Source organism: Nymphaea colorata, chromosome 11 (genome assembly GCF_008831285.2).
Source record: "Nymphaea colorata isolate Beijing-Zhang1983 chromosome 11, ASM883128v2, whole genome shotgun sequence".
Lineage (NCBI taxonomy): Eukaryota > Viridiplantae > Streptophyta > Magnoliopsida > Nymphaeales > Nymphaeaceae > Nymphaea > Nymphaea colorata.
In genome coordinates, this window is record NC_045148.1 from 19,440,421 (window position 1) to 19,466,681 (window position 26,261).

At 37.0% G+C, this 26,261-nt stretch overlaps 1 protein-coding gene across 3 annotated transcripts; it reads left to right on the top strand.

Annotated features, from left to right (window-relative positions):
- The first annotated feature begins 1,023 nt into the window (after positions 1–1,023).
- LOC116263833 (gibberellin 2-beta-dioxygenase 8-like) lies at positions 1,024–11,148 on the top strand. Of its 3 annotated transcripts, none has more exons than XM_050080414.1 (5): positions 1,024–1,093; positions 2,629–2,929; positions 5,028–5,464; positions 10,303–10,624; positions 10,770–11,148. In XM_050080414.1, the coding sequence occupies exons 1-5, from the start codon at positions 1,071–1,073 to the stop codon at positions 10,998–11,000; spliced, it is 1,314 nt and encodes a 437-aa protein (XP_049936371.1). In that variant the 5' UTR covers positions 1,024–1,070; the 3' UTR covers positions 11,001–11,148. The 3 variants fall into 3 exon arrangements, with proteins under 3 accessions (XP_049936371.1, XP_031499482.1, XP_031499485.1); XM_031643622.2 differs by having other exon boundaries at positions 1,028–1,093; positions 2,869–2,929; XM_031643625.2 differs by having other exon boundaries at positions 1,028–1,093; positions 2,869–2,929; positions 5,034–5,464.
- The last annotated feature ends 15,113 nt before the right edge of the window (positions 11,149–26,261 follow it).

The following is a 26,261-nucleotide window of genomic DNA, read 5'->3' on the forward strand; positions in this document are numbered from 1 at the left end:
AGGATGAGGGCCACTAATTCTCATATCTCTTGGGGCATGTATGTATATATATATAAAGTTGAGCAAGTAGTTGGAGGCACCTATATGAAAGTAATAAAATTTTGCAGGGTGGTGTGAGAAACTGGCATGTCCTGAACTCTCAAAAAAGGGAAAAGGAAAAAGAGTAAAGGAGCTTAATTAGCGCACTGTCTCTGACTCTTTCCACAAAGGTATGTTCATGAGAAGCCCAGCTTATGTTTGGTTTCATGGAGAAGTAATTTGGTTTCATGAAAAATTTGCATGGACTAAACCAGTGGCAGAGCTAGAAAAGTTCCCTGGAGAAGCATTTATTTAAAAGTATTCAAATCTGATGGAGCACTTATAAAAATATAGGGATAGATATTTAAGATTCCTATTTAAAAATAAAGAACTCCAGTCATCATATAGCTACACCACTCAACTAAACATCCAATTATCGCTCCGCCGTCGGTGAAACGTGATCTTCATCGATGGAAATGCCGTTTTACCTACGTCCTCCTTCCCACGCATTGGTAAATCCACTATTTTTTTAGTGACTGTTAGTTAATTAACAATTTTAACGATTAAATTTTATGAAAGAATTAATATATAAATAAAATAAAGCATGTAGGTCTATATGGGCACCTGTCCAGACAACCCACATGACCTGTTTGGTTCTAGAAAACGCCAGGAATGAGACATAACAATAATATTCCTATTTCCTAGCGTCCTAGGAACCGAAAGAAAAAAATACAGACCTGTTCTATTAACGAGAGGACGCTCATCTCAGGGAACACCCACTACACCAATAAACAGCTTCCTCGTCTCACGAACGAAATCTTCATGTATTATTTTTCAAATGAAATTTCCTCTATTAATGGTTGGTGTATAATGAAAATCAACGGTGATGATCCTGGATGACTTAATTGGGCTCAGAAATTTGCCAACTACCATCTCTCTCCCTCTTCCTCACCCTATAAATAAGGGCCGCCATACACTTCCTCACCACAGTTCTCTTTCTGTTAATTATCTCTCGTTCATATACTGATTTTTCGGTTGCCGTTTCTTGACTAATGTTCCGTTCCTTTGATTCCAGGTGCTTTCTTTAGCTTCTTTCCTTCTTTTAATACGTCGCTTGCGTTTCCGTTTGTTCTTGTCTTTAACATCGTTTTGATTGCACAAGCACCATCGTCCAGAGTTTCGGCTAGGAAAGAGAGAGTGAGAGAGAGACAGCGAGCGAGAGAGAGATCGTATAAATTTCATCCCCGGATGTTCTCGTGTGATTCTTGCAATATTAGTTACTTGTCTTTTCGAGAAGACACACGAAGTGCTTTTGATGTCTTAAAAATTTTTCTCTTCCATTCGCTTGTTGCCCTCATTTCAGAAGGCAGGGTACTGTTGTCGAAAAATATAAAAACATGAGCAAAAAGAAGCATTTTAATTAACAAGGCTAGAATTATTCCCAGTCCATGCAAGGCCGCCGTCAGCATTAAAATCCATAGAGCTCAAAGCCCTCATGTAAATAAGACATGTTTACTGTGGTTAGCAAAGATGCTCCTACATCAATTGGAGCTCTTACAATAGTGGTTTGAGTCGATGGTAACTCTTATTTATCATGATTTTCTGCCATGAATATTTTCCTTTTTTTGCACTATGATTTTCATCAATAAAATTTCAGCTTTGTCATCCATTGAGATTTTCTCCTTTATTTTGGTTTGATCTTTGATATGATCCTCTCTTCCCAACGAGACTTGCTCTTCCTGCATGTGTTTTCTTATTTCATGCTTGTGTTTTTTTATATTGCCCATTTTCTTTCACCTTGTCATTTATGCATTATACTAGCTTTCTGCGACAGCTTTGCTGTAAAGTTCAAGTAATGAATCTTAAGTAAAGGAATTTATGCATGAATTGGTCGTCTGAATTGGGCATGCATAATTTCAAAGTTCAAACTTGAGTTGCACATTGTAGGCCATCTGCTTGAACAAAAATTTGCGTCTCTTCTCTCTCTCTCCCCCTCTCTCTCTCTCTCTCACGCCACAACCATTTTGGCACGACAGAAGTAAGAATCCAAATGATGCTTTCTCTGTGCCTCTCACTCTACACCCAATTCTTTTTCGTAGTTTTCTTTTCCTTTAAAAAGAGGTTTCTAACATCCGACTTGAAGAAAATGTATCATTTAACTACGTTTGCCTGCATGAAGTCTTAACTGAAGATTTTCTGCATTTTTATCCCACCCTTAGCTTGATCAGAACAAACTTGGTGGTGATCTTTATTGCCTTCAGATTTAGCTTGGGGGGGGGGGAGAGAGAGAGAGAGAGAGAGGTCACTGATGTTTTCTAATCATTTGGTTTGATTCATGGGGAACTTGCAGTTAGATCATTAATGTTTTCTGATGACCCTTGACAATCTTGTGAATATAGTGTTGGTGGCATTACTGATGAGGAGCTGAACGGCTCTAGCGGTATTTCACATAATTATCGGATGATTAAATCTATGCACTTGTTCATGAGTCATCACGTTGGCCATATTCACTGAACTTCTTTAAAAAAAAAAAAAAGTTCTCCTGGAATCACAGTTTCTATCTTTCTCGTGGAACTTATCTAAATGAAAGCCTTCATATTCTTTTGGCAGAGTGCCAAAAGGAGATTGTTGCGACTGGCATCAATCGGCGGATCCAGTTGCATCTTCGAAATGTTTGAGCTTTGAAACTCTCTCTCTCTCTCTCTCTCTCTCTCACACACACACACACACACAGCACCCACACACAATACCCACACACACATATTGGCTTTGTCTTTTCTCTCTCTCTCTTTTTTTTCTCAGCCTTTTGAGTTTAACCTGTTCATCATTTGGAGAATTGCACTTTTGCAGCTGTTCCTGGCAAGCTGGGGCTTCGGCAGACCCCTATCGTTCATCAGATCCGCACGAAAAGGTCTGTGGACAAAATTTTTCACGGAATTTAGTGAGTGGGCCGGAAGGTCCTTTCAATAATAAAGCCATATCCCATCTGCCACAGTCTCAAATCATTTCACAAGTGGCAGCACCTTATCGCCTTCTCAATCCATGTTTGTCTTTGTCGTAAAAGATCTGTTGGTGAATTGAGAGGGTAAATACCTCTCATGTGAGAGGTGTCTTGATCGATGAAAGATCCACTTCTTCCTCGCTAACACATCTACCATCTAGGCCAGACATGTTCTTGTTCTCGGGGCTGTAAATTTTTAGTTTTAAACATGCATGCCCTTTAGATTTGGTTGCATTTACAAGTTGCTTCTACCAGTTAATGAACCGAAGCTCCTTGTGACCTGGTCGATCACGGAGCTGTCCAAACGAATATTTTAACGAATATTTTAAGTTTAGCACTCCAGACGCAGTGAGGAGGCACTTTGATTTTACAAAATTTTTTAAGTTTAGATGCACTCAATTAAGGGACATGATTCAATATATAGAGAAGTGAAAATTTGGTGGTGGAACTCTGACTGACAGACTTATGGAGCCTGATCATCGTTCATGGGTACTACTTGTGCAAATAATGTCAATGCAATTGTAACACAGAACCATCCAACTCCTAAAGCAGCCCCTAAACCCCGAGATGAGAAAGGGGGAGGGCTTCCGCTATTATGAGGGTAGCCTCCGCCCACTGGGACTATGTATGGTGAAACATTAATGACATCATTTTGTTGCAGTCTTTCCTTAGGAACACACCCAAGGAAACCTGTATTAAAGTAGTAGGGATCAGAGAAACTGACGCCTTGCAATATGGCCCCACCCCTCATGGTTGGAATATTGAATTGCCACCACAGAGGTTTGTCTCTTTATGATTTTGTTATAAGGCGTCGAATCAATTGCCGACTACTGGCTAGGCCATAAAGCTATAATGGAGGTTTAAAAGGACATTTTATAGGCAATAAAACTAATTCATGTACTCTGGATCTATCCAAGTAGTTGCTATCGACTATTCGGTAAAAGATTGTATCGTGGTAGAGGATGATTGGCGCAGGCACTGATTTGTCTAGTAGTGATAAGGTTACAGCTAAGATCCAAAAGTTCCATGGCCATCATGCCTGAACGTGGGTCCTTCAATGGCACAATCCACAGTAAGGTTGGTAAGGTTGGTGACATCCAAAGAACCGCGAACTTTGTCCCTTTCACTGTGGAAGTCTACCTCTTCTGTCATGGTGCTTGTTTTCTCCGTTGGTTTTATAAGCTGGTTTTAGCAACTGACACGAAGGAGATCTAGAGATTTAACAACTGAATTGGAGGAGGTCTAGAGAGTAGTACGTAGCTTCATACATGAGAGGCACATCCAACTTTAGCTTAAGATTTTGAAATCACGTGTATTATTTCACGATCAACGAACTTGTTCGTATGCGTGGCAAAGTAAAAGCACATTATTTTTAGTATAAAATTTATCAACTAAGTCAAGGTACCTTCTTATAAGAAGTAATTTTCTTTTTTCGAGATAGACAAGTAAGCATGGATCTGATCAAGCAATGACGTATTCATCGATGCTGCTGAACACTCAGAAGAATATGTCGTGGCAGGCTAATTATGATGCAGGAATATCAGCCACTTGCGTACAATTTTTTTTTTTTTTTTGAGCTAGTTAGCCACCCATAAAACGAGAATATATCTTAATCTTGGAACCCCACCATAATTTCATTTTCACAGAGCTTTACTCCTCCTGTCTTAGCTAGTAAAGCCATAAGAAGACGAACCCATTTTGCTTACTTATTTACATGTAAGTAAAATATCTATATGCAATATGTAGAAACACATATACTGACAAATATAATAATACTGCAGTGACATGAACATTTTGGTCATGTTAACTCAATTTCTTAGCAGATCAAAAGGTGCTATTTCAGCCCAGCAGTGCTAGAAATGGTAAAACACGTTCTTCCCAAAGGGACTAAATCGATGACCATAATCTACTATAAGTCTACAAGTTTAATCCTTACATGGTTCATTCGTCATTGCTTTGGGTCCTTAATTTGTTTCTGAACTTGGCTTTCATTCGTAATATTTGGAAGAAGCAGGAATCAGAACCTCCACTGCAGAAGACATACAAGACTCTATTTGAGAAACAACACAAAACGGAACATGACACCGTCGTTGAAGAGTGCGAACTGCCATTGATAGACCTTGATCAACTGAATACGGGAAGACGAGAACGCGACAAATGCGTGAGAGCCATGGCAAAGGCTTCATCCGAGTGGGGTTTCTTTCAGGTTGTGAATCATGGCATCTCAACTGATCTTTTGAACAGGATGAGCGGTGAACAGGCCAAAGTTTTTGGGCAACCATTTGAAAAGAAGGTCAAGGAGAAGCTGCTGGATTTCTCTTCAGAAACATATCGGTGGGGTGCACCATCTGCCACCAATCTGCAGCAACTATCATGGTCAGAAGCCTTCCATATTCCCCTGGCAAATTGTTCAGACCCCAGCCATCCAGATAAGAGTACTCTAAGGTGCGCGCCCCCCATTTCGTTCAACCTTATCTTTTCTTGAAAGAATATGACAGGACAGCGAAGAGAAACTAGCTGCTCCTGACTTGGTCACCTTCATCTCTCTGGCGAAGGCACATAGGGGCTTGTGCGGGCAATTTGCCCACACAGCTCACATGAATTGCATATTTATATATTGGTATCTCATAAACATTTAAGCATTTGCACATTTTCGGACACTCAAAGTACAAATTAAAGCATATATTGCCTGCCACGTAAAAATGCGATTTAAAGTATTAGTTCCCCTCGGTGAGAAATTTCGATTCCACCACCGGCTCATCTGGCCAACTCTGAACTCATAAAATAAACAATCTTAAGCTAGCCAATACGAGCAATGTGCATTTATTTTGATAGAAGACTTGTGGAGAAAGAGGCAATAGGATTTGAAAAGTGAAAAACATCATCACATTTGTTTCGTTTACAAAACTGGCTGAAGTTTCTGGCATTTAAATATTGTGTTCTTTTTAAAATTTTACCAGCGGTTAGCTTTATTCCCAGTTCATTAGCTGCCAAGCAAAGGCCCATAATGACCCTAAATCCAAGTATAGGGAGTTCAATGCTGTTGCATGTAGATGTTGCCAGTTTAAAATTTGTTAGAAAACAGTCACTAAATTGACATTAACCACAATTTGTATTGTGTATGGTGATTATTTGTGCAGGTTGCCTTAGTGATAATTTATGCTCTTTTTAATGATGAATTTCAAATTTTATTTGGCACATGATAGTATTAACTCTATATATATGGGAAAGTAGGTAGCTATGAGACCCTTATATACCAGATTTAATAGAAACTATTTGATCCATTGTTTTTAAAGTACGATAGATAGCTCTCTCTCCCTCTTTCATTGAGGAACGTTTCAATCTCTTAAAAATGTAATTTGGTTTCCATATTTTTAACTTAATTTCTACCATCATGCTTCAAATCAATGGCGCAAATGATTGTTATTGAGTGTAGATATAAGAGTATGATAAGGGCGTGTTTTTGTCTAGGTGAAATCCTCCAACCGCTTGAATGTTCCAGCTTCTTACACATTAATGATAAGCATTTGATTGTGACAGAAAAAATTGATAGGATTAAGATTTTTTGCGAAGTGGGTGGTCGGCAGAGACGTGTCTGCGCAGACAATGAGTGCCCCATAATTTTGTTGTATACATATCAATGTCCAAATGTTTTCGCGAGGTGGAGGATGGTCCAAGCACTAGCGGCCTACGTCAATTGTGATCCAAAAGAGTCGCTGTTTGATCAGTTACCTCATTATGAAACGTAGAAATTAAGCTACGAAAGCAGACACATAAATAGCAGCTCACGTATTTAAAAAGTTTCAGCACAGTTCATGCATTGGAGACTTCTAGGCTTGCAGAAAAGCAGAACGCATAATATGAAAAAGACTGCTGTTTCTTAGAAGAGTCAAACAATATACTTGACAGCTTTGGCTCTTGCTGCCACACCGAATCTCTTGGAAGAGTCGAGAAGACTCAAAGAGGCATTATCCTTTTTGCGAGTCGCTGCCTAATGATTAAATAATTAAAAAAAAAAGACAAAAAAAAAAGAGAAATATAGAACAGGGCGGAATCTTCGCCACCGACTTTCACAATGGGTGTGATCATTGTGTTGTGCATTGAGGGTTGAGTGAGAGTCTTTTGTCAGTAAAGGTCATGATGTGCTCGCTTCGTGAGTTGGCGTGGAGTTTGAAGTTAGTGTTAAGAGAAGTGCGTGGGGGGTGCTTCGGTGAGAATGCTCGTTACCTGAGCTTTAAGTGTGTGTTCTGATTCTCTCTTCGTAATGTTTATCTTGATGAATGAAGTATTTTATATTTTGTATCTGTTGGTTATTCGGTTTTAGTCCACTTGGTGAACTATTTTGATTTGAAGCTTTGGTTGATGAAATTCTATTAAAGTTTTTATTTGTAAACATTTAGAATATTGAGACTGCTGAATTGAATATTATTTGGATTTAGATCTAGTGGGTATTGACATTTATGCACAGTTGGGTGCAAATATTCTCTACATTTGGTACAAGAAGGAGGTTTAGTCGAAGGATCGAACTAGTTGTGAGATTGTTTGAGTTGATATATACTGTGATTATATTTTGAGATTATCGTGGCGATAGTAGTTGCATTAAATAATATTGAAAAGTTTAACAAGAATAGTTATTTATAATGAAGAACTTGTATGAAGTCATATTTTTTTACCATAAATTTTGGGATATAGTATCGGGATCACATAAATTCCTGCCGACGAGGAAGCTAGGAAGAAATGGATGACCAAAGCAGGAAAAACTTTATTTGTAATTAAGTTATTAATGAGAATGATTTATTAGATCATATACGTAATGCAAAAACTCCTAAAAAATCAGAAAATGCTTTTGCAATGTTGTTTTCTTGAGTCTGTCTACCTACACTTGCTAGAAATGAATTGGCCACATTAACTCAAAGAAAAGTCTTTTATGAAGGTAAGAATATATATAGTGAGATTTGCAAATTGACCGTAAGTCTAAGATTAGTGAGACCCATATGCGAATAATTCTTATTCATAAACTTTGTCTAGAACTAATAGTTTCATTATTGTTGTTTAGGGTTGACCAGTTCAACTAACTTTATTGGGGCTAAAGAATCTTTTGGTTAATCAAGAAACATTTGCAAAGCAAATGATTATGTTTTTCACTCAAGAGCATTGTTTAGCAAGGGTTAGAGATCTCTTCAGCCAGTCAAGATAGACATTAAGCTTCAAGGAAGATCTATTAAAGAAAAGAAAGAACAAAACATAGAAAGAGAAAAGAAATGAAATACACAACAATGATGACCACGAGAGAAATGTTTTAGGTATAAAAAATTAGCTCATTTTACTTGTGATTGCGGGGTAAAAATAGAAGAAGGAAATGCAGTCATGATAAGTAACCAACATGGAGAAAGATGAAATTATAAAGAAAAATTCGTTTCTATACCTTGATGGAGATAAAACAAGTGACTAAGCAACACTGATGTAATTCTACTTATATAAAACCATTGAAGGAGGAAAATGAGATTAATTGTCAAATTGATTGGATAATTAATTATGAATGCTCAAATCATATGATAGGTGACAATAGTAAATTTATAAGTATGAAAAAAATATGAAGGGAATCGAGTTGTTGGTATTGCTAATAACACAAAGCTTTCTGTGACACATATTAGAGAAATGGAGGTTGTAGCCAACTTCTGTCAGATATTACATAATATTTATCATGATTCAAAAATGACTAAGAACTTATTGTTTATGCCATAAATTATAGCTTTAGGTTCCTATGTGTTGTTTGGCTCAAAGAAGCATAGCATGTCCTATATTTAACTTGAGAGACCAGCTCATGCAGGATCTAACAAACTCTAATAGATGTTTAATAATGAGCAGTTGGTTGGTCTGCCAAAGAACAAGAGAAAAAAAAATGAAAATTATAAAATAAGATGGAACATTTACTATCGACTTTCTCAACCCCTATAAATAGATGGTGGTCGTTGTATTGTGCATTAAGAGTTGAGTAAGACTCTCGTGTCACTAAAGGCGCTCATGTGCTCATTGGTATGTGTCTTCAAGTTGGTGTTGAGTAAGACCAGTGCGTGGGTGTGCTTGAGTGAGAAAGCTCATTATAGGCGAGTTTTCTTGAGTGTCTTTTCGTAATGTTTATCTTGATGAATTAAGTATTTTATATTTTGTGCTTATCGGTTGTTGGGTTTTTAGTTCACTTTGTGAATTATTTTAATTTTAAGCTTTGGTTAATGAGATTCAGTTAAAGTTATTATTTATAAATATTTGAAATATTGAGATTATCAATTGAATATCATTTGGATTTGGATCTAATAGGCATTGACATTTAAGCATAGTTGGGCCTAAATATTCTCTACACTTCCAAAGTCGGCAAATCCACGGCACGGGAACTAGACAGTTTTTGCTTTGTCCTGAAATGAAAGAAAGGCAATTATTGTGCTTTTCTTCATCCCTTGTTTGTAAATATTGATAACATTGGTACCGAAATTCTTGAAATCGGATCTGCAATATTTCAAGTGCAACATGGGGCTGCATTGGGACAAATATGTTGAGAATTTATTTTTTATTAAGAAGTTAAGTTATTGATATTACTTTTCTTTGAGGAACGTAGCTGGTTATGAGTAGGATTGGGCAACAGGCCGACCCGGGGTATGTGCCCACGGGTCTAGGCTTGATCTCAATCATCAAGACCTAGGCCGGCGTTCGGCCAGCTTGACCTGATTTCAGTAAAAAGGTAAATAAAATATTTATATTGAACATATAAATATTATATTTATAACAAAAAATATATGAAATATAATTTTATAATGTATATCGGATGCGACTAATTATATGGGTAGACACGCTCACGCACTCTACGGTTGGACATTTTTATGCCTTAATTTAAATCAAAGCTCCACAGTAATGGCATCCAGAGAATGTACAATATGAGGCTTAGCTGAATGGTTTAGACTTGATTGCCAAGATCTCAGAAAAGGAGGAAGAAGAAGGCAACTTAATTTGTGTTTTATTTGATTTACAACCCAAGAACACTATGCTTCACAGCAGGATCACTTCTAAGCAAAGTTGTTCTTTACTGGACACCTGCGGGGGCCTGGTGTTGTTGCCCAACACCAAGTGACCTGATCTCAACTTCAGAGGACATGATTCAAATGTTTTATGAGCATAGTTGAGTCATCTTATAGCTTGATAAGATAGTTACTCAACTTATGCTTCTTTTATCTTGTTCTCTTCATCTTCACTATGGTGATTGCTCATGGATGGTTGTTGATCACTTTCAGAAGAACCATTAATGAGTATGCAGCAGCAGTGTCGGACCTGGCACAACAATTGGCTCAACTGTTGACAGAGAGTTTGGGATTCAGAACAAGTTACTTCGCACAGAATTGCGGCCCAAGTTCATGCTATCTGCGACTCAATAGATACCCTCCATGTCCACTGTCTTCTGAGGTCTTCGGGCTGATATCTCACACTGACAGTGACTTCCTCACAATCTTGCACCAAGACCAAGTTGGGGGTCTGCAACTGAAGAAAGATGGAAAGTGGATCACTGTCAAGCCTAATCAGAAGGCCCTCATAGTTAACATTGGCGACCTGTTTCAGGTACTTTATCCTAATTCTTTTATTTTGTCATGTGCGTCATCCTTAAAAACATTTAAGAATGTCAAAATGATTATCATCACCATCATCAATTACCATCATAATATTCATGGTCATGATCATGACAACCAGTTTGCTGTATGTCCAGGCATGGAGCAACGATGCTTATAAAAGCGTGGAGCATAGAGTAATCGCTAACAAAATAGTGGAGAGGTTCTCTGTGGCTTTCTTCCTTTGTCCCTCATATGATACTGTCATAGAGACATGTAGAAGACCAGCTATGTATAAGAAGTTTACCTTTGGGGAGTTCAGACAGCAAGTGCAAGAAGATGTTAGACGCACAGGTCACAAAATTGGCCTTCCCAGATTTCTTGTTTGAAAGTTCCTGCACTCCATCGTGGTACGTACTTGGTGGCAAGAGTCAAGGCAAAAGTTACTAAAGGCTCTTTATTAAAGAGTTCATATTGAGGTTGACGAACATAACCAGTATTACGTATCAAATGAGATGACCTAATGTTTGCGTTGCCACGAAACTTATTGCAGAAGTAATGCAAGTGGAGCAAACTTGTGAAATATGTCCTAGAAATGGTGCAAGTTCGATAAAAGTTTTGCCTGCGTTACCAAGTTGGAGAAAAGAAAAGATGTCTGCATTTGGTTATCTCAATGTCATGTATTTAGTATTTACTGTATAATAATTTTGCTTTTACCGCCTTCAGTTAAAACGCGATGCTTCTTTGCAGCAATTGTATATAACATTAAGGAGAGGCAAAAATGGTTCCCTTGCACGCCCCGAGCATCCACATGGCGACATACAAAAACACAAGGTGCTTGAAAATTTGAAATATTCAAGATGCCAAGCCACATGCATGCTTTTATGAAATTGAGATGATGATGAGTTTCAAATTTCATGTTCAACATTCCATTTATTGCTTTAAGCTAACCAGCAAAATGCACAAATTAATATAATCACTACTTGTAACTTCCTCTGCTCATCTCTTTGAACCATGGCCTTTGCATTACAAATAAATCAATCCACCTCATTATTTACTTGCAACGGGCCTTCCAATCTTTTGGTTACCACATTCAATTACTTCTGCTTTTCAAATTTATTCGCATGTTTGGCTTCACATTTTCTAGGCATTAACAGGACAATGCAAGGGACACATTTTACAAGAAGCCTAAAACTAGAGCAGTATATGCACTAGAATATTCATCGCTTTTACATTGTTATTGTTGGGTCGGGTCCACCCTCAAGTGAGGACCCGACGGGCCGACCCGGGATCCCCATCGTTCTCACGTCCATCTCTCTCGTTTTTTTACTCTTTTGAAGAAATAAAAGAGGGTTCTTCCCTCGTGGATCACACACACAGCAAGGAGAAGAGGAAGAAGAGCACGGTTGTGGGTTTGTGCAGTCGTGTGGGTGCAAGTGTAGAGAGAGAAAGTGAAGAAAACAAAAGAAAGAAAAGACGAACATAGAGTGATTTCTTTTCTTGTTGTTTTCTTGTGCATTCATCCTTGAGAATGATTTATGCTATTCTCTGTAAGAAGAACAACGTAGTTGTAATGTCTTTTTGAAGTATAAATATATATCTCTCTTGCCTGTAGTTTTTTACCCCATTATTGGGGTTTTTTTCACGTAAATTGGTGTCTTTTGTTTTCTGCATCATTTAACAAATATCTTGGCGTATATTGATGCAATATTGGTGTTGGAAACTCGATCTTATGCTCGCAGTCCTATGATTCTAATTTTTAGCAGTTTTGTGTTGGTTTGGCCTCTTTTATTGTTGTTGAAACATTCTTTTTGGGGAATACGATTATAACAAAGTGGTATCATAGACAGGTTAGCGCCAAGTTGGTTGTGTGCATTCTTATTGAAGGATGGAGTCGACCCCCATTAGGATGGTCTCTCTAACTGAGAACAATTGGACCATATGGATAGCCAAAATGGAAGATTTGTTGTATTGTAAAGACCTATATGCACCCATTGAGAACCAGAAGCCAGCGAATATGACAGATGAAAAATGGAAGTTATTTGACGGGAAAACCATTGGCACCATCAGACAATGGTTAGATGACTGTGTTTTTCATTTGGTATCCGCAGAGACAAGCGCGAAGTCGTTATGGCAGAAGTTGCATGATCTTTGCGAGAGGAAAACAATTGGGAACAAGGCTTTCTTGATTAGACAATTGGTAAATCTAAAACTTAGAGAGGAAAAACCAGTGCTAGAGCATTTGAATGAAGTACAGAGCATAATCAATCAGTTGTCAGCTATGAAAATGATATTAGATGATGAGTTACAGACACTTTATTGCTCAGTTCTCTTCCCGATAGTTGGGAGACTTTAGTTGTTTCTTTCAGCAACTCTGCTCCAGATGGTGTGCTTACAATGAAGCATGTAACGAGCAACATTCTAAATGAAGAGACAAAGAGAAAGTCTCTTGGTACTGGTAGCTCACAAGTGCTAGTGATGGGAGACAGGGACAGGCAGAAGAACCGTAACAAGTGACATGACAAATCAAACTCTAAGTCCAAATCAAGGCCCAATATGATAGGTAAATGCTTTCATTGTGGATGTCACAAGAAAATTGATTGTAGGAATTGAAAAGAACAGAAAAAGAAGAGTCAAGAGAATGTGGAGCCAAAGGAGTACACTGCAGTTGCTTCAGATGATGAAATAGTATTGTTTTTATCTGAAGAAAATGATTGTCTTATAGTTCAGAATGATGATTCTACAAGGATTTTAGATACTGAGGCATCATATTATGTCATACCATGTAGAGAGTTGTTCTTATTCTACAAAGCAGGTGATCTTGGAGTAGACTTTGAGAGATGTGAGACATGTTCCAGATCTTAGGATGAATCTGATTTCTATAGGAAAATTAAGTGAAAATAGATATTGTACTTCGTTTAGTCGGACAAGATTGAAATTGACAAAGGGGGCACTAGTGTTGGCTAGAGGTGACAGATTTGACTCTTTGTATGAGATAAAGTCTCAAATCAGTAGTGTGGATGTGAATGCAGTTACTGCTGGTACTTCATCAAATTTGTGACATAAGAGGTTAGGTCACATGAGTCAAAGAGGAATCGATTTACTCACAAAGAAGAATTTGTTACCAAAGGCAAATGGTGCACAGTTATGTCCTTGTGATCATCGTTTGGTTGGTAAGTTGCATCGAATTTCCTTTAAAAAAACGCTCTTCAAAAATTAAAGATATTTTATACTTAGTTTAGTCATATGTATGTGGACCTATAAATGTAACATCTAAAGGTGGAACATCCTATTTTGTCACATTTATTGATGTTGCATTTAGGAAGGTGTGAGCGTTTACAATGAAAAACAAAAGTGAAGTAAGTAGTATCTTCATGACTTTTCATGCAGAGGTTGAGCACGAGACTGGTAAGAAGATGAAGAGACTGCATACAGATAATGGAGGTGAGTACATAGCATCTTCTTTATGAGAGTATTGTATAAGGCATGGTATTAGACATGAAAAGACAGTTCCCTATACTCCACAACATAATGGCGTTGCAGAAATGATGAATAGAACTATAATTGAGAGAGTTAGAAGTTTGTTATCTAGCTCTAAGTTGCCTAAGTATTTTTGGGCAGAGGTAATGCGTAACCTTCAGTGCCTCTAGATGGAGATATTCCTAAGAGAGTTTGGTCAGATGAAGATGTTAAGTATAATCACCTCAGAGTTTTTTGTTGTAAAACTTTCATGCATGTACCAAAAGAACATAGAACCAAACTAGATGATAAAATTATTCATCTAATATTTCTTGATTATGCAGATGATGAATTTGGTTATAGATTATGATATCTAAAGAATGACAAAATCTAGAGAAGTCGTGATGTTGTCTTCAGAAAGGATCAGACGATTGAAGATGTCATGGGTGACAAACAGTTAGGTGTGAATGCTAGTGGTGTTCATGAGCCAACCTGTGCAGGACCTGAAGAATTTTCATCTAAGCATGGTGAGACTGACGAAGATGTAGAGGAAGAGGATGTGCATAAAGATGAATGGATTAAAGCTATGCAGGAAGAGATGAATTCTTTGTATAAGAATCACACTTTTGGTTTGCACACGCCCAGACTTGGCTTATGAAGTTGGTTGGCTTATGAAGTTGGTGTAGTTAGCAAGTTCTTGTCAAATACAGACAAGAAGCGTTGGACAGTAGTGAAGTGGATCCTAAGGTATCTTAAACATACTTCCAATTACTGTTTATGTTTTGGTGACTCTAATACAGAGATACAAGGATTTGTTGATGCAAACATGACAGGTGACTTGAACTCTAGAAAGTTTTTCTGGTTATGTCTTAACTTTTGCAGGGGGAACTGTATCATGGCAGTCCAGATTGCAGAAGTGTGTTGCTCCACTATAGAGACAGAATATATTGCAGCATCTGAAACTTGTAAAGAGTTGTTGTGGATGAAGAGTTTTCTTCATGATATAAGTCTTAGTTAGAAGACATATATGTTGCATAAGCGCTATACACTTGGCGAAAAATTCAGCGTTCTACTCAAGGACCAAACACATTGATGTCAGATATCATTGGATTCGTGATGTGCTTGAGCAAAAACTGATTCAGTTAGAGATGATACATACAAAGAAGAATCCTTCAAATATGCAGACGAAGCCTCTACCTAAAGAGAAGCATGACATGTGTAGAGACTTAGTTGAGATGACTGCCTTTAAGGCAGTGTATTGATTTTTGTTCATTTTGCAGGTATGTTCCCTCTCTTGAGGCTGGAGGGTGAGTTTGTTCCCGACCCGGGTGGAAAGAAAAAGGGGAGGGTACCCGACGGTGCCCTATCCCCATCGTTCTCACGTCCCTCTCTCTCGTTTTTTGACTCTTTTGAAGAAAGAAAAGAGGGCTCTTCCCTCGTGGCTCACACACAACAAGGAGAAGGGAAAGAAGAAGGCAAAGAAGAGAATGAGAAGATGAAGAAGAGCACGGTTGTGGGTTTGTGCAGCCGTGTGGGTGCAAGTGTAAAGAGAGAAAATGAAGAAAACAAGAGAAAGAAAAGAAGAACATACAATGATTTCTTTTCTTGTTGTTTTCTTGTGCATTCATTCTTGAGAATGATTTATGCTATTCTCTGCAAGAAGAACAATGTAGTTGTATTGCCTCTTTGAAGTATAAATATATATCTTTCTTGCCTGTGGTTTTTTACCTTATTATTGGGGGTTTTTCCACGTAAATTGGTGTCTCTTGTTTTCTACATTATTTAGCAAATATCTTGGCATATATTGCTGCAATATTGGTGTTGGAAACTTGATCTTATGCTCGTAGTCCTATGATTCTGATTTTTAGCAGTTTTGTGTTGGTTTGGCCTCTTTTATTGTTGTTGAAGCATTCTTTTTGGGGAATACGATTGTTGGCATCCCAAAATTTTCATTGGTTTTGGAGTGCTCCAGAAAAATGAGGTTTTGTTTTGAAATAGGGAAGAAAGGGACTCGCCCGTCGGTACGAGGATCGACCATTCCCGGTGCCTTTACCGGGGGTAATCAACCCAAGGGGTATGTTTATCATTGATGCATTTCGTTTTGACTTAAACATCTTTTTTATTCTATATGTGGTGTTAAAAAATATTGAAAGTTTGATGTTTCAAACTTTTGAAAAGATTTTTGAAGAGTTGCTTGAGAATGTAAATATTTTAGGGAAAACTAGAATCGAAAAATCCTTATGAATATCACTTTGAAAAAATCATTTTCAAATCACTTTAGTGTTCTCTTAAGACATTAAGTAGGTTTGAGATTTTGTTGTAATTCGGTTACCACCTAGTTAGAGCTCCATCTTATCTTGCTTAAGTTCTTTTAGAGATGTGATTGTGCTCATTTGTGATATTAAGTGAATGTGAATGCATGAATGCATTGTTCTTATATGATTAAAAGAGAATGAAACATTCCTACCAAAACATTCATCTAAAGACATTCCTACCATCACATACATCTAAGATTTTTGTTTTTATAGTTATCATATATAAGAAAGAAAAGTTTTTGAAAATGGATTGGGATTGTAGCATGAATCCAATATTGGGTCATTACTTGTTGTGGTCTTAATGAAGTTGGTAAATGAAAAATTAAAATCTTAAATGGTAAGAAATTGGAAGAATGAAAAAGATGAAGGACTACTTCCAAAGAGGGATATAGAGAAAGAAAAATATCTTGAAAATCATAAAATCACATGTTTTGAAAAAGAAAGAAATGTATTTGTATACATATATGAAAGCTTATAAAAATGATGTTATATCAAGTAGAGAAGAGAGGATCATTTTAGAAAGAGAAAGAGAGATTTTAAAATGGAAAACGTACATATATATATATATATATATATTTATATATACATATACGAGAGTTTATAAAAATATGTTAAATCATAAAGAGAAAAACAACAAATAAAGATATTCATGTGCATGCATACGTATATAACATGTATATACGTATACGTTTTCATGAATATGAAAATCAAGGAATGATTTGAAAATAGCCGACTTCAAATTTTGATATAGGCCGGAAGGGAGCTTGGACTCATGCAAGAGCCTAAGTTAAGTTTCCAAGGCCGCATTAAAGAGATTTCTTTTGAAAATATTTTGAAAAATATGATTTATATAAAAACATAGAATGTTATGATTTTGTTGATTGCAAGAGAATATGTTTCTTTCACCATTGGGTATGGAAGAAAATCTAGCAACACATCGAGACACTCTTTACGGTTCCTAATGGAGTGGTTAAAAGGAAACTAGCGTAAAATGACATGCAAATGCATATTAACATGTACATATTTCGTGAAAGTTTTCCTCGGGTTGGACAGGTCCCAACCTCGAATATGAATGATATTGGAAATGAGACATGGGGAAATGAAGAAGAGAGAAAGAAATGAAATGAGATATTGATCACGTACTTCTAATGGAAATAATTTAGAAGAGGAATTCTCACTTTGGTAGACAATTTGTTTGATGGGTTGTTGCTGAGCAGCGACTCTCTGGTTCACCTGAGATGCCAAGGCGGATTCGCAACAGGTTTGGCTGCAACAACAAGACTCACAACAGCCAAGACAACAGGATCTCCCGCTACTTGCCAGAAATAGGGGACTGTTCATGGAGCTGTGACTTTCTGCTCACCACTCTGCTTAACACGTCCTATGACTCGTTGGAATTGTGAAATCTTCAGGTACGATGTGGAGCCAATGAGGGAGTGAATCGGTGGCGGCACTTGGCGGCAGAGGATGTGGAACAGGAACTGTTCCCGCGGTAGTCGCAAGTTTTGCGGTCTGAGCCTATTGATGGATAGGGGCAGCTTCCAAGGGCTGGAACTTCCTCCACAGAGCTCGGATGTGGACGTGCTATAGCTCGTTGGAAAGGTAGAGAGTCAGAAATGCAATGGAACCAGAGAGATAGTGAACTGATGATTGGAGCGGTCGGCAGAGGACGCAGAACATGAACTATTTTGGGGCAGTCGTAGGTTTCGCGGTCTCAGCCTGTCAATGGACAGGGGCAGCTTCCAAGGGATGGAACTTCCTCCACAGAGCTCAGATTTGGACGTGCTATAGCTCGTTGGAAAGGTGGAGAGGTCAGAAAGATGAGGAGCCCACTTTTATGATTATCGAATGTCAAGATTTGAAGATATGGTTTCTGAGCAGAGCTATATTCTACTGTCGCATGAACAGAAGTTTCAAAAACAGGCGGCCGGAAAACTTGTGATTTCGGCCGACTCTGGTGTTGGTTCCGGTCGAGCTTGGGCTTGTTGGAACCGCAAAGATCCGATGATGCTGTTGGTGCAGTATCACAGCGATTGGATGTTGGAGGTGACAGCACCACCCATTTGATCAGTCACTGTTTCCTTCCTCGTGCGAACAGGGGAGGGTTACAGCAGGCACCCGACCGGTGGCAGGAAATCAGCTGATTCGGTTCGATGGGATCCACAGCAACGGGCAAGCTTGGGCTTGTTGGAACCGCAGGAAGATGAGGTACTGACCTGAGCACTTTGATGGCGTTTTGACATTTTTAGTAATCACGGCGTTGATTTGAACAAAACTGTCGGAATACTCTATTTCAGGATAGGGGCGGCCGGAGATTGAGAGATTTCGACCGGCGAAACTGTGCAAAAAATTATTTTTTTTAAGATGAATGAAAGAAGCTCCCATGGTTGGAGAAGAAGAAGAAGAAAAAAATGCAATGAGAGGCAAATCTTCAAGTGATGAAGTATTAGAAATCCCCTAAGGGTTAGCCCATGTCAAAGAGGGAGGATAATGGATTTATTTATAGATATTTAGGAGCTAAAATTTGAAATTTGAATTCAAGATTTGAATTCAAGAGGGAAGAGTTTTAGAGCCAAAATTCAAAATTCGAATTTAGGATTTGAATTCAAGAGGGAAGAATTTTAGAGCTAAAATTTGAAATTCGAATTCAATATTTGAATTCAAGAGGAAGGAATTTTGGAGCCAAAATTCAAAATTTGAATTTGGCTTTGGAATTTGATCCCGATTTGGACCTAAACTTGGATTTTGGATCTAATCTTGGATTTAAAATTTATTTTAAAAATAATAGACCCAAAATTTTAATAGCCCCCTTTTTTGAAAAATTTGGAGTGATTACAGATGCCCCTCTTTGTTAATAAGCCGGTGTTAGCTGTGCTTAGTGACAAAGATAAGTGCCACAAATTTTTCAAACAAAACATGTTGGGAGAGATGCTTCAGGCTTAACCCCTTGTCTGAATGAGTTGTTTGACCTTACATTGCAGGTTTAACCCCTTTCCTTCGTGGATTTGCCGATATGAAATTCAGGTTTACCCCCTTGAATAGGTTGCATTGACTTGTATCGCAAGTTTATATCCTTACCTCTGTGTTTGCTTGCAGTGCAGGTTTACCCCTTACCTGTGTGCCCCTTACCTGTGTGAGTTGCTTTGGCTTGCAGTGCAGGTTTAAACCTTTACCTGCGTGGGTTGCTTTGCCTTGCAGTGCAGGTTTAAACCCTTACCTGCGTGGGTTGCTTTGGCTTGCAGTGCAGGTTTAACCCCTTACCTACATGAGTTGCTTTGGCTTGCATTGCAGGTTTAACCCCTTGCCTATGTGGGTTGCTCTGGCTTGCAGTGCAGGTTTAAATCCTTATCTGTGTGCTCCTTACCTGTGTGGGTTGCTTTGGCTTGCAGTGCAGGTTTAACCTATTACCTGCGTGGGATGCTTTGGCTTGCATTGCAGGTTTAACCCTTTGCCTGCGTGGGTTGCTCTTTTGTCCATAATTTCAGGTTTTACCCCTTTCCTAAATGGGTTGTTTGAAAACAAGTGGCAATGAGTTAAGTCTCCAAGGCCGTATTAGAGAAGTTTTTTTTGAAACTGTCTTGGAAAATATGATTATATAAAAACATAAAATGTCATGATTTTGTTGGTTGCAAGAGAATATGTTTCTTCCACTATTGGGTATGGAAGAAAAACTAGCAACACATCGAGGCACTCTTTAGGGTTTCTAATGGGGTGATTAAAAGAAAACTAGCGTAAAATGACATGCAAATGCATATTAACATGTACATATTTCGTGAACGTTTTCATCGGGTTGGAAAAGTCCAAACTTCAAAAATCACAAGAAGAAATCCCAACCCCAAACACTCACTCTCATCGTGCATTTGGTCATATAAATGAAATATTAGAATATCATGCATGAGCATCATTTCAAGCATAAATGATGAATGAAGACAAGATATCAAACATATTTTTGGAGATAAATGAAGATATGGATTTTGTTCCGTCTTGCTCATACTCCCGGTGCACTCAAGAGTAGCTCTTGATTCGGGATCATTTGAGTTATCTTGCACGGCCAAGGGGGGGCAAGAGGAAAAAGGAGGAAATGAAAATGGAGGTTTACATACCTCGGATATGAATGATATTGGAAATTATCACTCTTTTGAATGATCTTGTACTTACCTTGAATGAAGCTCCCAAGATGTTGAAGATGAAGAGAAATGGAAAGAGGAAGAGGGAGAGAGAAAGAACTCAAGAGAAACCCTAAGTCTTCAAGTGAGGATACTCTAGGGTTTCTCCCAAGACAAACTCTTGCCCAAGAGGGGAGGAAGTATGGGGTATTTATAGAGGATTTTGGAGCCAAAATTCGAAATTTGAATTTAAGAGGGAAAACTTTTAAGAGCTAAAATTTGAAATTTGAATTCAAGATTTGAATTCAAGAGGGAAGATTTTTAGAGCCAAAATTCAAAATTCGAATTTAGGATTTGAATTCAAGAGGGAAGAATTTTAGAGCTAAAATTTGAAATTTGAATTCAAGATTTGAATCCAAGAGGAAGTAGTTTTCGAGCCAAAATTCAAAATTTGAATTCGGCTTTGGAATTTGAGTTTGGAATTCTCGATTTGGATCTAAACTTAGATTTTGGATGTAAACTTGGATTTAAAATTTATTTTAAAAATAATAGACCCAAAATTTTTAATAGCCCCCTTTTTTTGAAAAATTTGATGTGATTACAAATGCCCGTCTTTGTTAATAAGCCAGTGTTAACCGTGCTTAGTGACAAAGATAAGTGCCGCAAATTTTTCAAACTAAACATGTTGGGAGAGATGTTTCAAGCTTAACCCCTTGCCTGAATGGGTTGTTTGAGCTTACATTGCAGGTTTAACCCATTGCCTGCGTGGGTTTGTCGATATGAAATTCAGGTTTACCCCCCTTAATAGGTTGCCTTGACTTGCATCGCAAGTTTATATCCTTACCTGTGTGGGTGGAGGTTGCTTGCAGTGCAGGTTTAACCCCTTACCTACATAGGTTGCTTTGGCTTGCAGTGCAGGTTTAACCTCTTACCTGCGTGGGTTGCTTTGGCTTGCATTGTAGGTTTAAACCCTTGCCTGCGTGGGTTACTGTTTTGTTCATAATTTCAGGTTTTACCCCTTTCCTGAATGGGTTGCTCGAAAACAAATGGCAATTCCGGGAAAGAACCCTCATCTCCTCGAATGCCTTTGTTGAAACGGAGGATAAGACCCCATTGCTCCAACATTGGTTGTGACAAGAAGTTTTCTTATCACTCCGAGTGACTTTTGGTGAAATTTTTGTTTTCACCCAAGGCTGGATTTTGAATTTGTTAAAATTCCCCAAACGACCAAGTTGTGCTTGATCCATAAAAATCTCTTGTCTAGTGACATGGTTGAGCTAGCTTTAGAAAGTTCCGAGCCTAACGGCCGGATTGCGCTTGATCAAATCTTTAGCTTAATAGCTGAATTGATTTGATTGGGATATGATCTCTTTTCTATGGACAATGATGATTGTTTATGAAAAATTTTTTTCGCAAAAACATTTTGGAAATGTCTCGAAATAATAAAAATGCCCCAGTATTAGGAATTTACCATGATTGATAAATGAGAGAATGTTAGGTAGAAGATTGAGACGGAGGCGAAGAAAGTAATGGAAATTGCCTCAATCAAATAAGGTATGAGCAAAATTGAGACATATATATGAACTTTGGTATGCAAGAATTTATGTTTTGTCTCTGAGGTAAAGAAATTGAGACAAAGCTTGTAGGAGAAAAATTTGTTATAAGAATATGATAGGTAGATGGTAATTGTCATGGCGAGATATCTAGTTGATAATGCAGCAAAACAGAGAATCTTAGTTTTGCAATGATTAAATCTCGAGTAGAGTATGAATATATGAGGTTTGACTCATGAAGATATAGATTGAACCATGGTGAATGAATGAGTCAAAAATTAGATGTCGATTGAAAATATAATATATCGGAGCATTAACAAAAATCTTGGAATAAATGATGCCAATAAAATCATGGAAGTAGTAAAATGGAAAAAAATACATTCCATATGTATTGAAGTTGAAAAATTATTGGGCTAAGTGTAAGTGAGAAAACAAGGAATGTATGGCCCGAGTCAAGCACATGTTGATCTCAGACTGAGCTTGAGGCGGAGAAAATAATGGAAATTTGCTCAAATGTATATAAAAAATTGATATGTAAGGGTGAAAGGTAATATCACGTGTCTGCAGTTGGATATGAAATAATTTTGACACGTAATTGGGACAAAGCTAGTATGAAAGGAATTTGTTGTAGAAATATGATTGATAAATAGTGATTTTCTTAGCAAGATAGAAAGTTGATAATATAGGAAAATAGAGAGAATTATGAATTTATGACATGTGAAGAATATTAACTTTGAAAGGATTGGACCTCCACTAGAGTTGATTTATATAGATTCAATAAATGAAAATCACATGTCTGGTGATTGAAAATTGAGTATCCTCAAGTAAAGTAAATATTGATATTCAATTTGGAATAAATGGTAGCCCAATGAAATCATGAGAGTAATAAAATGGGGAGAAGTATATATTGTGGGTGTTGATGCTAGAAAATTGTCAAGCAAAATCACTTTCAAGAATATGACTATGGACAAATAAATGATGGATTGACAAAGAGCAATCAATGTCCCAAATAATGGAAGTAGTAGAATATAAAGAAATACACCCTATGAGTATTAAGGATTGAAGGAAAAGAATGCATGACCTAAGCCAAGCAAAGTTGGTAATTGAGTTAGAAAACATGAGGTAAAACAAATAAATGAGAGATTGACAAAGTATGATGAAATGTAGATTTTGAAGCAATTCTAAAAAAAAGTGGACTTGCCAATGAATAATTGAAGATCTCATAAAATTATGTAAGTAATAAAATGGGGAGAAAGACACTCTAGAAATTTATTAGGCTGCATATAAACGAGGAAAAATAATGCATGACTTAAATCAAGCAAATTGAGCCAATAGATGACTATCATGCTCGAGAATATGAGGTTAGACAAATAAATAAGGAATTGACAATGTAGATTTCAAAGCAACTCTAGAAAAAAATAGACTTGCCATGAATAATTGATGACCCAATGAAATTATAGAAGTAATAAAATATGAAGAAAGACACATCAGGAGTATCGAAGGATGGAAAAATATTTGGCATAAAATGATGGCAAAAGGAATGCGGGACATAAGTCAAGCAAAGATTGGTAATTGAGCCAACACTTGGCTCTCATGTCCAGGAATATGAGGTTGGACCAATGAATAAATGAGGAAATGAAAATGTACATCTTGAAGTGATTCTAAGAAAACAGATTTGTTGAATGACAATATTTGAAAAATCAATGTCATTTAGATAGTAGGGTTAAAGCATGAGCTTATGATGTGGTCATGCTAGAGATGATTGAAGAAGACATTGATTTAAATGAGAAAGATGTTATGTAAAATTGATCAAAGATTGTAGAAGATGCACATGCAATCATCATACAATGATAAACATCGAGCATTTTTATCATGCATATATTTGAAAAAGGAGCATAGGACCCTAATTGAGTTTGGTTTGAACAATTATGATTATCTCATGTAAGATATGCCAATATACTTTAGTCAAGAGGTTTAGTACGAGCATAAAATTCTCTATGAGGCAACTAAAGGTAAAGTTTATCCACTTCTTCTTGATCACTCGTCGATATACCATAAATTACCACTCATGATATTAACGAGGGGCTTTCCCGCCCAAGGTGTGGTCTAGTTGTAAGACTTAGTCTTGTGCTACTGCCTAAGACCAAGCACGGCAACATGATGACCAGGACAAATAGGTATTGAAATTTTGAAATATGAGAAATCATGAAAAATTAGTTGTCCCTAATGCAATGTTGCCTAAGATGGTGATTAAAATAAATAGAAGAGCAAACATTGTTTTGAAACAAGTCCTAAATTGAGGAGAGTTGTATTTGATCCTAGATCTAGGTGAACATGATTGATCATCCTCAATTAGTCTTATATGCAAGAGAGAAAACATAATCATCAATCAATGTAATAAAATGCTCAAAGCCAAAGAAGGGAACATGCTTTATCATTGGCAATATATGAGATGTTCAAGTTTGTAGAAACGCATCAATTATAATCATAGCCAAACGATGACGGGTCTCATCACGGTCGCCATCTATTTGCATCCCAAAATTTTCATTGGCATTTGGAGTGCTCCAGAAAAATGAGATTTTATTTTGAAAGAGGAAAGAAAGGGACTTGCTCGTCGGTACGAGGATCGACCGTTCCCGGTGCCTTTACCGGGGGTAATCAACCCAAGGGCTATGTTTATCATTGATGCATTTTGTTTTAACTTAAACATCTTTTTTATTCTATATGCGGTGTAGAAAATGTTGAAAGTTTGATGTTTCAAACTTTTGGAAGAATTTTTGAAGAGTTGCTTGAAAATGTGAAATCTTTTGAAGAAAAAGTGGAACTAGTAAATATCATTTGAAAAGCTTGTGAAATCATTTTAAAATAACTTTAGTGTTCTCTTAAGACTTTAAGTAGGTTTGAAATTTTGCTCTAATTCGGTTACCACATAGTTAGAGCTATATCTCATCTTGCTTAAATTCTTTTGGAGAGGTGTTTGTGATCATAAGTGAAATAAAGTGGGTGAGAATGCATGAATGCATTTATCCTATATGATTGGAAGAATGTAAAACATTCCTACCACAACATTCATTTAAGGCATTCCTACCATAACATACATCTAAGATTTTTATAATAAATATTTTTGATAAAAGGAGAAAAGTTTTTGAAAATGGAAAGGAGTTGTAGACCCTCAAGCATGATTCCAATATTGGGTCATTACTTGATTTTGGTCTTAGTAAAGTCGGCAAATGAAAAATTGAAGTGTTAAATGATAAGAGAAAATATTGAAATAATGAAAAAGATGAAAGACTTGATCCCAAGAGAGATATAGAGAAAGAGAGAGAGAAAGAGATCTTGAAAATCATAAAATCAAAGATTTAAAAAGAAGAGAGATACGTATTCATATACATATTTATATATACATATGTATATATGTATAGATACTATATGAAACCTTGTGAAAATGAAGCTTAAATCAAATAAAGAAGAGAATATCATTTTAGAAAGAGAGAGAGACTTAAAATGGAATACACATATATATATTTATATATACGTATATGAGAGTTTGTAAAAGGATATATTAACTCATAAAGAGAGAATAACAAAGAAAGATATTCATGTGCACACATACGTATATAACATGTATATACGCATATGTCTTCATGAGTATTAAAATCAAGAAATGGACTGAAAATAGCCGACTTCAAATTTTTTTTCTTTTTATGTAGGCCGGAGGGAAAACTTGGGCTCATGCGAGAACCTGAGTTAAGTCTCCAAGGCCGTATTAGAGAAGTTTTTTTTGAAACTGTTTTGGAAAATATGATTATATAAAAACATAAAATGTCATGATTTTGTTGGTTGCAAGAGAATATGTTTCTTCCACCATTGGGTATGGAAGAAAAACTAGCAACACATCGAGGCACTCTTTAGGGTTTCTAATGGGGTGATTAAAAGAAAACTAGCGTAAAATGACATGCAAATGCATATTAACATGTACATATTTCGTGAACATTTTCATCGGGTTGGAAAAGTCCAAACTTCAAAAATCACAAGAAGAAATCCCAACCCCAAACACTCACTCTCATCATGCATTTGGTCATATAAATGAAATATTAGAATATCATGCATGAGCATCATTTTAAGCATAAATAATGAATGAAGACAAGATATTAAACATATTTTTGGAGATAAATGAAGATATGGATTTTGTTCCGTCTTGCTCATACTCCCGGTGC

Bases quoted from the DNA above. Each gene is read 5' to 3' on its own strand.
- LOC116263833 (XM_050080414.1), top strand. From the start codon at position 1,071: ATGTTCCGTTCCTTTGATTCCAG. The intron at 2,930-5,027 runs GTCTGTGGACAA...AATATTTGGAAG, and splicing joins CATCAGATCCGCACGAAAAG to AAGCAGGAATCAGAACCTCC. The intron at 10,625-10,769 runs GTACTTTATCCT...CTGTATGTCCAG, and splicing joins ACATTGGCGACCTGTTTCAG to GCATGGAGCAACGATGCTTA.